The following is a 14,741-nucleotide window of genomic DNA, read 5'->3' on the forward strand; positions in this document are numbered from 1 at the left end:
CGCAAACTTCATTTCGTGGCGTGTTTGCTCAGAGTGCACAAAGATATGTACACACGCGCGCACTGGCAAAGACAGGTGCTGAGTTGAGAGAATTGAGATGGCAAGGAATACTGTCTGGGTTGACTGGGATCTCCGTTGCTTCTTCCTCGGCTTGTTGGTTTTTCATGTTTGGCTTTGAGTGCACACACGACTGACCGTTCCCGGCACTGCTGGTGTCTGGCGATCGCAGATGGGGAGGGCGAAGGCAGGAGGTTTTATTCATACCTGACAAGCAGACTTCCAGTCAATTCATAATGTCTGAGAGAAAAAGAAAGCGGAAATGGATCGCAATTGTGGGGCGTTGTCCGGAAGGCAAGACCCCACGGCCGTACGGGTCCCAATGCGGGCCTTTCCCGGGCCGGACGGAGGCCCGCCCTCCCATGTGCCTCCTTAGGTAATGGAACCAGCAGTATATTAATAAGTCGACAGCTGCTTACCTCATTCATAGTCTCACACCTCACCGTGCGAAGAACCCCAGCACTATGCTTTGGTGCCACTTCGTCGTTGACGACACTCAGCCCAGGCACCTTCAAACGACCAAAAAGGCGCCGACAACGACCGTCCCCCATCCAACCCATCACAGTGCACACGTCCTGTCGCTATCGTTAGTCAAGGCCGACTTCCTATCGCATTGACTTATCGAACCTCACTGTATCGAGACTTGGACTGCCCCTGGATCTCATCGAACCATAGTATTCAATACTTGACACATCCCCGTCCGATTTCTCTTCGGCCGCTTCAACCATGACAGACATCATAGCCGACCAGGCACCGCCAGCCCTCGCCGTGCCTTCGGAAAAGGAAAAGAAATATGACCGCCAACTCAGACTTTGGGCTGCGAGCGGGCAAGCTGCTCTGGAGTCTGCCAATATCCTGCTCGTGAATTCCGGCACGGGCACCGTAGGTGTTGAGACACTAAAGAATCTCGTACTTCCAGGTATGAAACCAAGAGCTTACATGCTGGCTCTGAATGAGCATTGCAATTCCCATACTCATTGTTCAAAACTAACCTTCTTAGGAATTGGAAATTTCACGATTGCTGATGATGCCGTCGTGAATGAGGCTGATCTTGGCGTCAACTTCTTCCTGGACGAGTCCCATCTCGGCAAGTCCAGGGCCCAGAGCTGCACTGAGCTGCTGCTAGAGCTCAACCCTGAGGTTCAGGGTGATTGGTATCCTAAAACTTCGGTGAGGCAAATGAATCATGGATCCTATGTCATAAGACTAACACAGTAGCAGGAAAATACGGGCCTCCAGGAGCTTCTCAAAACCTCAGCCCCCTTCACCATCATCTTGTACACACTTCCCATGAAACAAGAAGACCTCACCGTACTCGAGTCATACAGCCGGGAGCACAAGACGCCATTGATCGCGATACACTCTGCGGGTTTCTACTCCTATTTCAGCACTCGTCTTCCAGGCATCTACCCCATCGTCGACACTCATCCTGACGTTACCGCCATCACGGACTTGCGGCTCCTCACCCCGTGGGAGGAGCTGGAGGCCTTTGCCGACAGCCTGACGAAAGGTATTGACAATCTCGATAGTCATGAACACGGCCACCTGCCATTCGTTGTTATTCTCCTACACTACCTGAAGGAATGGAAGTCATCTCACGACTCTAAGCCCCCGAGCAACTATAAGGACAAGGTCGAATTCCGCAAGATGGTGGCCGCTGCTACGAGAACGGACAACCCTGAAGGAGGCGAGGAAAACTTTGAGGAGGCTGTGGCTGCCGTGTTGAAGACTATTTCGCCACCGTCACTCCCTTCTGCTGTCAAGGAGGTCTTTGAGTACAAGCATACCGACGAGGTGAGTGACCGCCGCATTACCTAAAAGGGCCAGCCCACCTAATAACTCTGCAGAGCGAAGCCACTTCTAGCTTCTGGATCATCGCAGGAGCGGTGCGTGACTTTTATGAGAAGCACGGCTGTTTACCAGTGCCCGGCGGCCTCCCAGACATGAAGGCCCAATCTAGCGTGTATATTGAGCTTCAGAACATCTACAAGGCCAAGGCCCGCAAAGATGCAGCCGAGGTGCTCGAATCGGTCCGTCAGAAAGCCGGTGGCGAGGGCGTCGACGCAGCCGAGGTCGACTTGTTCTGTAAGAATGCGGCCTTTATCAAGCTGGTCGTCCCTGCAAGTGGCGGGCCCGAACAACTGCGCAGCGTAGCAGGTGAGGAACATCTCCACGAGGATTGCCACAGCCGGTGCTCACACATTGCATTTACAGCGCAGGAGTTTGCCAACGACGAAATGGCCAAGGAGGGCGTGGTGCCACTGTCGCTGTTCCCAATCTATCTCGCCCTCCAGTCCACGTCACACACACCCACGGCATCTTCGGACGAGATTCTAGACAAGATCAAGACACTGCTTCCAGATTGGAGCGACAACGAGCGGCTCGCGCAGGCGGCGCAAGAGGTAGCCAGGTCTGGCGGTGGAGAGCTGCACAACGTTTCCGCCGTGACAGGCGGTATGGTGGCTCAGGAGACGATCAAAATCATCACGAACCAATACGTACCCATCGAGAACACCTGCATATTCGACGGCATTGCAAGCCGATGCCAAATTCTTCGTCTCTAGGGGGTCGGAAATACTTTCCAATCCGGCCGCTCGTGGTAACCCCTGGCTTTCATGAGAACGGCCGTCCATGGACCATGGACCGTGGACCCCACTAGAGCAAGGCGTGCGGGGAAGCTGACGATGCTATGTCCAGCCAGCGTGGTTGGTGAAAAGTTGGGAGCAACTCCCCCCTGGGCGGAGAGATGAGGGGAAGACGATGGTACGCACCGTGACCCTGGGAGAACCCCAAGGGGGAACCGTCCGGCATTGAAGTCGCAGATCCCGGAAGAATAGATTGCTCTTCCAATCTTGGAGAAAGGTCAAACGGGAGTAGTGGTGGCAGTGGTACCTAAAGCTGGGAGACGTGGAGATGGTTTCCGGGATGGCAATTTGTTTGGGGGAGGGGTGTGTGGTTGCAACTCTAGCGCCGCAGCAAACTGATTTGCAATGCCGGGGTCGGGCAAGGACACCACTTTAACCCTCACTGGACCCTGTCGGACGGGTGTGTGGTTGTCTGGGCGGAGATCACGTCGGACCGCAGTCCCTTACAGCTACCTTCCCTGGGATGTGGATGAATTGCGATGCGGTCAGGGGTATGCGGAACCGCTCTGGAGCAGATGGACATGGCGGAGGCTGATGATGGCAACCTGGAGTAGTCCACCTGCTATGCCTCATGATATGATTCTTGTCGGCTTCATACTCTTCAAGGACCCTATTCACCGCCAATTGTTCAGTCTTTGACCGGACATATGCAAACGATGAGTGATCTGTCAGTCTTGCCGTGATATCAGGTCCCGACAATGAAACTTCCGGATTGTGGGCAAAAGCGTCCCCAGTGAAAAGGCATCGATCGTCTGATCTGTACGGAGAGTACGACCTTGAAAACACTGAAAATGCATGCCAAGAACTCGGACGATCTCGGAGAGATAAGGATCCTTTGCTTCTCAGATCATTCCGGTGGGATAGGGGATATAATTCTTCAATGGCCCCCAAACGTTTGAAATTTCCTTCTTCAAAAGAAACTGATAAGTGAGAAGTGCTGGGTAGAATATTGTCCCCTGACTCAAACGACGGCATATAACAGCGGAGCCGCCCGTTTATTGTGGTCTTATTCATACAGAAACAATGTAACATACTGCGCGACTGAGGGAATAAAACAACGTCAAACAAGTTAACAACAACAAAAACGATTCGGAAGTTCAAAAACAGAAAACCGCAAAGGGTATCAGGAACAATTCGAATTTGAAGCCGGATGTCCAGAATTGGAACATGAACGAGGGCGGCTCCGGACGGGACAGGAATCCGATTAGCGACAGCTTAGAAAGCGACTTCTTGGTATTGGTACAGTATTTGGACATGTGGTCAGCATAGTACCAAGGTTTTCGGCTGGCTTTCCGAAAGGACTGCCTCCAGGACATTGGAAAGGCACGAAACTAGCGAAATGTCTATCTGACAGTTCTTCAATGTCTGGCACGATCCATAAGCAATACGCAAGCCACCGACGGGAATAGGAGGGTGTAGATGGATGCAGATGGGCGTGTGTGTGTGCGTCTGAGCCGTGTCAGCAGACACCCATCAACTTCACGATCCTTTGCAGGTTCGTCCGGCTGGCCTAGCAGTCTGAACCGGCGGCGGGCGGCAAGGTCGGATACGTGCGGCGAGTTGCCCGAGCCAGTATCAAAGTGGGCTGCCGTACGATGGAGCGCGTGCCTCCTGGGCTGGGCGATGCATCTCGAGACGGTTTGCAAGCCGCATGCCTCCGTCGAGCGGCTGTCATGGCGGTCAAGGAGAGACTATTCTCAGGATGCGCATCCAAGATGGGTCGGGGTGCATGGACTGCGCAGAATGTAACCGACAGGAAGACTTTGAACGGCGGCTATATCGTCTAAACCAAGTGATGGAGCAATAGCGCCGACTTCTTCTGCGATGTAGTGCTACTTGTGCTGTTGCTACGATCCCGCAGTGCGGTTGACGGGTCCAAGATCGAGGTGTGGAATTAGACTCAATCTTCGGAGAGGACAAAGGCTGGCAAAAGGAATGACAAGACTTGTCAAAATGTATGACGTTTGCTCCGAAGCAGAATAACCCAGACTTCTTCGCCGCTCATCAGATGGACAAACGGGTCCTGTATTGACCCGAGAATGACGGGCAGAAAAAGGCGCAGCTGTCTCTGTGCGGGCTGGTCCATAAACGGGTTCGTTGCCCGTCAAATAGAGCCGTCACTCGACGACTTTCCCTGTCTCTCGGGCGCAGCCGTCGCGCAGCCGAGCCAGATGCGTCAATAAGATTAAACACGTGTCGATAAAGGTGGCGGGCCGAATTGCTGTGCCGGCGAACATAGTAAGCTGGGCAGGCCTCTTTCGGAAGCCAGTTTGAACGACATGTACGAGCCTCGAAAATGCACACTCGAGAGCGCCCATGCGGCATTTCGCAGTCTTCGCGATCATTCCCGCGTATATCCCGCAGGGGGTCTTACGGATAGTCGTCGGAGAAGCCCTTGTCATTGTGATGACTCGCAAATTGACCATACTCTGGGACCGGCCTCGCGGAAGAATCTGGCTGAGTAAATCACGGTTATACTGCCCCGGTCGACTGTCGGTTCGAGAAGTTGCAGGCTCCAGTCAGCGTCGGACACAAGCCGCTACTGAAAGGCCAACCATGCTTCATGCAAACATACGCACCCCTACCTCCACAACCCGTGACTCAAAGATCCCCGCAGGAGAAGCGCGGCTAGACAGGAGACGACAAGTCTAGACGGTTCGCCGGGTCCGATACCCTCTGCTATTGCACAATCCTGAATCTGGGGAACCATACCTCCAGGAACCTTGGAGATCATCCTCTGCAGACCATGGACAAGCTACTGCAGGAGTGCCTGGTGGTTTGCGACTGCGAAAACGATGCCGCCTCATTGATCGACGTGACCAAAGTCCATCTTTTGCGGTGTTCTGTGATGCCAAAACGTATCTCATCCTGTAGTGTTACCACTGGCCGAGAGTACCGCGTGAGGCATATGGCAACTCGAAGAGGAATATATCCCACAAGCCAGCATATGCCGTGGCCACGCAGATTAGCGAAAGACAATGTTTCATCTCAAGCTGTCGGGGAGGCCATTGTTCCCTGCAGTGGCGCGTGTAGGCGGCATAAAGGAGAGAGATAGTATTCTTCTCTTCAAAATCCAACGGGATGCAGGAGCAGGCACCCGCTCCAGGCCAGCGAGGAAGGGCGCCTAAAAGTGAGATGCTGTCGGCTGACCGGATCGAGCATACCACACCTTAGTCTATGTGTTTTAGACTTCTAGTCAGGCCTGGTCGATGGAGGAGGGAGGCAATGTTGTGGGGTATCGAATACCCAATAAGTGCGGATGCATTGCACGAGGTCAACCGCGAAGTAAAGGTTAACTCTTGTCGAGCACATGAGCGGTCATCGCCACAGTACCCGGTCTTCAGTGCTGTGCATCAGCGGGAGATTGAGACACAACGACCCAGAGACAGACGTGATGGTGATAAGATCAGGGAGTCCCTCAGTGAGCCGTGTGTAGTTCTTTGGGTCCGCAAAGACCTAGATGCATTAGTGTGGCTTTTAGCAGTTGAATGGGCGTTCCTTACTTTAGGCAAATCTGCTCCTTTAACGGATGACGGGCGGCAGACAATACGCAGGGGACATGGGAACGGTTCGTCGGGAGAGGTGCCAGGCACAGCTCCTCAGCAAGGCGTGTTATTGCGTGGAAGGCTGTCCACCTGATGTGTCTCGCCGTTGTTGATTAGTGCAGGCTCTCCAGGTACAGTCGTCCCGTCCAGGTCGCGCACGCGAGACTCTGAACACATACCCAGTCATGATGAAGGCCGGCCGGAATAGAGACCAAGGGAGGAAAGGTCGAGACGGTAGAGGAGGCAGCGTGGTTGGAGGAACCAAACTTGTAATGCAAAGGGGTGTGGGGAGGGTAGGAGTGGTTATGGAGCTATATGGGACGGGCGGCAGATTCAAGTACTCCAAGAAGTAGAGGGAAGAAGTAGAAAAGAAGAATAAGCGCATGCTGGTGTGACATGGGCTGTGATGGATGTGTGACTGAGCCGCCTCGTCCGTCTGGCGCTCCTGTAAGAGGTACCCGTCGGTAGGGCCGGTCGTCCTGGATCGATGAAGCCAAAATTGAGACCCACGATGGGCGGCACATGCCGGCGGGAAGTGCTTTGAAACAGCCGAAAGCTTTCGGGATCGAAGCCGGGCAGAAATAAGGTCTCTCTGTTGGTGTGTAATGGAAGCAAGTCTACTGAGACTTGGAAAATGCACCTATACTTGGACGCTGCTATGACTTCTAGATAGCTTCACGACGCTTGCCGCGAGTTTGCTCGCCTTGGGGTCCTACAATGCGGCTTCCCATGACGAGGTTCACGATGAAACAATGAGAGAGCCTTTCACAGTCCGGCAAGCCGTTGATCAATTTCCTGCTTTTCGTTCGGTCAAGAAGATGTCATCCCCTGATGGTAAGATGAGGGAGGGATGGTAAGCAAGCCGGCCGAGGTGAGATGCAATGAGCCGGTCCGCCAGTGAGAGCAGACCGGATCAGGACAGAGCAGAGGTGTAAGACATGAATTGATCAACCATATCGAACTGCTGGCGGGCTGCCGCACGAGGCCGAGAAGGTGTCGTCTCATCTGTACATGGAGAAAAGAGTCAGATGTCAAAGAAATTTGTGTCCTCTCACAAATTGGAGTCCGTCTTCTTTAACAAGGATGCGGGGACAGCTTGGAGAAACAGGGGAGAGGAGGTGGAGGGGCTTTGGAAAGAAGGTGTACGGATACCCTGGATCGACGGTGGTACCACCCTGTTTATTTCTTCCACACCTCCTCCCTTCTCCACACGCCTCTACCACAGTAGGCGAATCAGCCTGGCCAGTCTATGAGAGGAAGCCCATGGTGACCGGCTGTCAAGACGGAGAGGATGGATAAAAAAAAGATAAAAAAGAGCAGACGATGGAGCCTAGAGACACACGCTAAAAGACTTGGTGTGCGATGCGCGTATGGATCTTACTCCACATGTTCAGGACGGCTGCGGACATGCGCGGAGACGGAGACGGAAGGCCTGAAAGGCTCATCAAGGCTCAAAAAGAAAGAGAATAGAGGGTCGGGCGAGAGTCAAGAGCTTCGCGTTCGGGTAGAGCGGTACGGATAATAGCGCGCTGGTAGGGAATTCCAGACCGTGGTTATTGTCGTCGTTGAAATGAGGTGTAAATGCCATGGCTGAGGCGGGACTACATATTACCGGTGTGGCTGGTGCTGCCACCTTAGGTAAGCATGGAGAACCTGCCTCTTTTGATGCGAAAGGGGAACTGCTTTCCTGCCTCCCTCACGTCGACGGTCGCACGGTCGCACACGTCCAGAATTCGAGAAGGAAAAAGAAAGTTGGAGATAATGGTCCGTGTCTACTAGTATACGTATATGTTCCTTACTTAAGCACTGCTAAGGTACCGGTAATGGAAGGCATCGTGGGCATTCGCGGACCGCAAGAAAAGCAATAACTTTAGCTTCAGACGCCAGGGGTTCGGCCCCGCCCGATTGAGATTCCCCACCACTCAGTGGCTGACGGCTGTCACTGGGCACTTTAACCTAAACACTACTTCACCCGCTTGCCGTCCAACGTGGAAGCCATTGCCACTTGCAATACGCACCTGACCGTGGATCGAGGTACCAGGAACTATGTCTGAGAACGCATCAGGATCCCAGTAACCGTTCGGATGCCAGATGTGATGTGATGCGATGCGATGCGATGTTGCCTACAAGGTAGGTGTCTCTTATTACACACCTCAGTTTGGCAGTAAGGTACCTTACCTTACCTTACCTTACCTTACCTTACTTTATGGATAGAGGCCCAAGGCGCAGAAAGGAAAGAGGTACCGAGGGTAAATTGATCACATCGGGTGGTGGACACCCGCAGTAGGTAATCACGGTTGCGAGCGGTACGTTCCCATCTCCAACCTGTCCCGTCTTCCGTTCTGTCCTCTGAGTGGTCTGTCAAGCCCGTGGCCCGGTACGCTACCCCACTTTGACCCGACGTCCCCCCGCCCTCCCATCGCCGGTTTCCCCGCCCCCAGACCACTCACTTTCAAGTTTGCACCACCCCTTCACCTCACTCACTCACTCTCTCACTCACTCACTCACTCATTCACATTGCTTGCCCTCCCCCAACCGCCAAACTTTGCCTGTTGATTAATTTAACAATTTGCCCATCGGTCCGGACGACAACACCAACAGTGTCCACCCATCCCTCCTGCGACTTTTTCGCTCCCATTCTCGCAAATCTCCTCACAACGAGGTTTAGAGCCATTTGCGCACTGCAACCTTACCCCAATCCCCATATTTTCGTCCGTACATTAGCCCATCGTGCCGTGTCACCTGAGCTGTGTTGTTAGCCTTGCTAACTGCTGACTTGCTGTATCTAGCAAACCTGCATTTTCCCACCCATCCCATCTTTCACCAGCCACAGTGACACAAACCTGTCATCCCTCCTCATCCTCATCCTCCTCCACACTCTCCAGATTTTCTGCCCCAATCACAGATCGCTTTGATATCCAAAGGGGGTGTGTCTTTCGCTTCATCCTCCGCTTCATCCTGCTTTGCCTACCAATGACTTTTACTGCTACAAACCACAGATATAGCACTCTACCAACACTGATCTGCACTGCTTTTACACCTCTCCCACCATCTGAACTCTCTGTATCACGGTGCCTGTGTGCCTGTGTCGGCCGCTCGGTAGTGGCCTTGGCCACGATCCTCAAGCCCCTGGAGTCCAAGACACCGCCACGAGGTCTTCCCATCATGCTGTCCCACTCGAATTTTTGTGAGGCCAGGTCCACCACTCAGCGTTATGCTTCACTCAGACCAGCGAGTTATCGTACCTCATCTTTTGGTCTGATGATATAGTGTCTAGCGTGCCTAGGTATCGTTCCCGTCCCTCCGGAATTTGGCCCTGTTACGGTCCCGTTCACTCTCATGATCCGTCCACGCCCCTCCTCCTGGGATTCTGGGAGAGGAACCCCCGGTCAGCGTTCCTGGCACTAGGTGCGAGTCTACGGCTCCACGCTGAACCTCGCAGGTTTGACTTTGACCACCTCTTCGGCTCGTCGCCTCCAAGGCTCCAACACGCCCATGTTTGTACACTCAATCCACTTCTCTCGGTTCCCCTCGTCCTAGCTCCTTCTGCCCTCTGCCTCTCTCTCTCTCTCTCTCTCTCTCTCTCAAAAGAAACAGCCCACCAGCTGTCTCTTTCACATACCGTGAACATATGCAATCGATACCTATTCTACAGATGTCACCTCGCTATGGACCAGAGACACTTTGAATCTGGATCAAGCCCCCTCCACTGTGAGCCCCAGTCACTTGCTTGGCCGTCTAGCCTGGTTTGGTTCCGGCCGGCCAACCCTAAGCTCAATTGCCTGTCCATCTTGCTTCACGTAGCCGACACGGCATTGAGGTTCCATCGCCTCTTTTCCCTCTCATTCAGTGCACCTCGAGACCCATGCTGCCTTTCCCCACACCCAGTGTTGCCGCGCCGGGTCCCTCGAATGGTTGCCGTACTCAGGAGGGTACTTCATTTTGACTCTACTCAATAACTCTCTCTTCCAGTTTGTATATAATGTCTGCGTCTGCGCCAACCTTGTTGACGAACTGATCTGTGCGTCTGGATTTCCCGCAAAGACAAAGATAGATCATTTGATCATCTCAACGCCTCTTGACAGAATCACTCGAGGCTCTTGCGAATTATCTCAGCTCCTTGTTGGCTAGAGCAACTCCATCTTCTCGGCAACCGCGAACATGGCTCCGTCCATCTCAGTACCCGCTCAGGGTGGAATGTTTCACACCTGTGAGTCTCTCTGAGCCGTGATTGTCTTCTCCAACTCACACCATCCAGTCCAAGGCGTAACGCCACGGAAGCAGACGTCAGAGTCGCAGGAAAGCGGCAAATCGACGAGCTCGTCAGGCTCCAAGAGAATCACTACCCCACATGCTTGTGCCGAGTGCAAGAGACGAAAGATGTATGTTCCGCTCGGCCTCTCTTGACCCGATATCATCTAACCTCTTTGACAGCCGCTGTGATGGCCAACAGCCATGCGGCCAATGTCTCTCAAGCCGGGCTCCCAAGCGCTGCTTTTATGACAAGCACAGACAGCGCGTCATTCCGTCCCGCAAGACGCTCGAGGCACTCTCACAGTCTCTCGAAGAATGCCGCTCTGTGCTCAAGCGCCTCTTTCCCCATCAAGACGTACAGTCGTTACTCCCACTATCTCGCCACGACCTCCTTGGTCTCCTTGAACACCCGGTCCTGGATACGCCAACCGCGCTCCCCTCACCGCCTCTCAATACCTCCCCCCTCTCACAAGAACTAGACTCCCCGGTTTGCTCCGGCTCCGAGCGGGGCTTCTCAAGCCTCGAGCTCATGCCTGGCCGGGATACCGAGTGGGACGAAGAACGCCGCGTACGCGATCCTATCCCCATCGAGGCCGACGATGTGAACGCCCTCTCGCTGTCCGTGGACCGTCAATCGTCATATCTCGGCGCCTCTTCAATCAAAGCAGCGCTCATGTGTCTCATGAAGGTTCAGCCGGCACTTCGCAACGCGCTTACCACGCCGCTCCAGAGCGCCGAAGTCACACACAGCTTCCCATCCATGCGACAGAGGAGCGCCGTGCCCAAGGATACTCAGCGCATCCCGTGGTCATGGAAGGGCCAGACGCTCATTGACGCTTACTTCAAACGCATCCACGTCTTCGTTCCCATGCTGGACGAGGCCGCTTTCCGAGCCGATTATCTGGAAGGCCAGCGCTTTGATGCCCCCTGGCTAGCATTGCTGAACATGGTCTTTGCTATGGGCAGCATCGTCGCTATGAAATCGGATGACTACAACCACATCAATTACTATAACAGGGCCATGGAGCATCTGCCCATGGATGCCTTTGGCAGCAGCCATATCGAGATGGTGCAAGCCCTCGCGCTGATCGGAGGCTACTATCTGCACTACATTAACAGACCCAACATGGCCAACGCCGTCCTTGGCGCGGCCATTAGAATGGCAAGCGCCCTCGGCCTTCACAGAGAGAGCCTGGCGCAAGGGTCGAGCGACATTGCCGCCGCCGAGACCAGACGCCGTACGTGGTGGAGCCTCTTCTGCCTCGATACATGGGCAACAACGACAATGGGACGACCCTCGTTCGGCCGATGGGGCCCTGCCATCAACATCCGGCCGCCAGAGTTTGGAATCAACCAGGGCCGGGACTCTGCGCAGCACGCCGGCATCTTGCCCCTCATCGAGAACATCAAGTTCTGCAAGATTGCCACGCAGATCCAAGACCTGTTGGCCATTTCGCCCCTCCTCCGCGCAGAAGATCGCTGCAACCTCGACGGGCAGCTGGTCAACTGGTACAGCAGCCTACCGTGGCTCCTAAGAACGACGGACCCCTGCGCGGAGCCGTTGTACATTGCCCGGTGCATCATGAAGTGGCGATACCAGAACCTGCGGATGCTCCTCCACCGACCCGTTCTGCTGAGCCTGGCTAGCAACGGCTCGCTGTCTCACGTGGCCGAGCAGGATGTCACGGCCATTGAGACGTGCCGCTCGCTCGCGAAGCAGACCATTGAGGACATTGCCCGGGAATGGACCCGCAACCAAATGTCTGGATGGAACGCTGTGTGGTTCCTCTACCAAGCGGCTATGATCCCGCTGGTCAGCACGTTCTGGGAATGGAATAGCCCGCGCGTGGCCGACTGGCACCAGCAGATCGAGACGATCCTCGACTTGCTGGAGGCCATGGAGGACTGGTCATTGGCGGCGAAGCGTAGCCGAGAGGTCGTGTGGCGAATGTACGAAGCCTCTCGACAGCCGTCGATGCGGTCAGAAAGCCCTCTGCAAGGGTTGGCGGGCGAGCAAGGGATGCTGATGGCGGAGGCGGAGCTGCACATGTCACCCATCGGCCTGGAGCCGGAAGGGATGGGCATGATGGGCATGCTCGATCAGCATGGACTATGGGATATGGACGGCATGTATTGGGGCCAGGGTCCTGACCAGGCCGTCGACTTTTCCCCGTACAACGTGAACGAGCATATGATGCATATGGACTACGGTATGATGGGCAGCCAGGTAGCCGGCATGGAGGGCGGCTTCTTCGTCCACTGATGTGTCACATTGGGGATTTTGCTCTGGCTTGGTTTCTCTGGTACATATCTTCTCTCTTCTCTGGTACATACTTGGATCTTGATGCTGGGATTGGGACACTTGGCGGAGGGCATTGTAGGCCGAAGCCAAAGATGCTGTACATAAGCTCACATGTCCAAAAAGGTGAGCCAAATAGTGCTCGGAGTTTCTTGGAACGTACGCCAGTCACATTGACGGGGCCAAAAAGAGGAAAAGGGGGAGGGTGGCGGGCGCGCCTGAAAGCATGGAAAACGGGACATGATGGCGGCGAAGATTACTGGAAACGCCCCGAAATGACGATGACGATTTTACGTATGACCTGCAATTAAACAAGACCCCATGAAGAATACAAACTGTGACGAGAGACAGCCTAGAGCTCACTTTAATCCCGGGCTCGCCCGCTCGCCCGCCCGCCCGCCGTTGGCAACAATGACATCGGCCACGTGTGTTTCTGCCATGCGAGGAGTTACTCTGGAGTGCCGGCAAGGCGAGACTGGGCCTCGTCTGTCGGTCCTATGATCCTAATGAGTCCCTGCGTGGGCGCATAACTTTACGTCCTGCTGCGGCCATGGCAGGCACATGACTGTAGAGAGGCCTTTGATGCGAGTGGTGTGCAGGGTCCTACGTACCGCGAAGTCATGGAACGTTATTCAACTTCCCCGTCCTTGAGAAGCGGGAGGTTGTTCCATATCAAGGTGTGTTCAAGAGCATCAGCGAATTACAAGTCTGCTGACGGATAGCAGGAGCTTCACCTACCCCTGAACAACACATAGCGCAAGTGTACCTTACCTCGGGTTGCACAACTATGACAGGGCACAAAGGAGGGGACCTTTTGTTGTTCATTTCAAGCATAACGTCGCGATCGGGAGAGCGGACGATCATGCCATGGCGTCGGCCGGGACGAGGCTGGCTGGGAGGTGAGTGGTCGGATCGGAGCAGGATGGTTCGTCAAAGGTTCGTCAATGGTGGCCGTTTCTCTTAGCGTCATGCTCTCCATTCCCCAAAGAGAAGCTTGGGGTTCATGTAGAGGTTAGAGCTGGAGAGGTTGAGGTTGAGTGAGGTTTCCATGATCCGAGGTAAGGTAAACCAAGCTAGGATGAACGCGCAGATATCCGAGAGGACCCGAATTGCGATTGGGCGGGTAAATGGGTTGGTGGAGGTGTCAAGGATGGCCTCTCTGGGATGTCGGCCCGCAGAGACCAGAGTTACCCCTGTTCTGTACTCCCCCTCATAGACGCCACGCACCCCACACATCCAGAATCATCCCATGATCCTTGTTCTAGTCCAGGTTCTTCTGACTTCTCTGCAGTCCCTGTCTCCCCCAACCCTTTGGCGCCTCACATGTCTCTCTCTTCTTTTTACTTCTCATTGTACCTTGCCTGCTACGCCACATGATGATTCTACGGTGATTTGACAATGTAGGCGATCGGCAGAGACCCTTGCCGCCGTGGTGTTTTTCGACTGTCCGGGGAAGATAAGATGGTGTTGAATACCTAACGAGATGCCACGCTACCGGAGCCTTTCCAGCGCGAAGAGCCTTACAAAGCGCGACGAGCATTGTCTCTACCCTTGTTTTGAGGACCAGCTTTGCCTCACCATTGGGCAATAGCAGAGACATAAAAACGCGTATCTGTACCTGTACGATGAGCGAATCACAAGTCTTGCTTGCTATAGAATGCCAGACACAGTTCACTAGGGAGATGGCCGTCGGGCTCAATGATGCTCGTATGCCGCTGCCAGGCCCTTTCTTACTCAAATGAGTCTCATTAAAGGTTGACGTACTTGACAAGGGGCTTCTGCAGGAGTGTGGCGTCGAGAAAGACGCCCGACGCCCGTCATAACAGATGCCGAACCCAGTCATTCTTTACTCCACGGCAATTCAATAAGATATAACTTGAGGTTGTACACAATGAAACTTGACATTACACTCTGTGTCTAGCTGCCGCGACTCTCGCTTCT

The 14,741-nt window shown here is 54.2% G+C and overlaps 1 protein-coding gene across 1 annotated transcript; it reads left to right on the forward strand.

Annotated features, from left to right (window-relative positions):
* Positions 1-499: 499 nt before the first annotated feature.
* HER10_EVM0013226 (ThiF family protein) lies at positions 500-13,215 on the forward strand (the record flags this gene model as incomplete). The annotated part of the gene is made up of 6 exons (XM_035482590.1): positions 500-976; positions 1,058-1,227; positions 1,279-1,851; positions 1,905-2,613; positions 10,621-11,739; positions 13,157-13,215. Exons 1-6 carry the CDS (start codon positions 784-786, stop codon positions 13,213-13,215), a joined length of 2,823 nt encoding a protein of 940 aa, XP_035331973.1. The 5' UTR covers positions 500-783.
* Positions 13,216-14,741: the final 1,526 nt, after the last annotated feature.

The sequence above is a fragment of the Colletotrichum scovillei genome, assembly GCF_011075155.1.
Source record: "Colletotrichum scovillei strain TJNH1 chromosome Unknown Contig00007, whole genome shotgun sequence".
Taxonomy (NCBI): domain Eukaryota; kingdom Fungi; phylum Ascomycota; class Sordariomycetes; order Glomerellales; family Glomerellaceae; genus Colletotrichum; species Colletotrichum scovillei.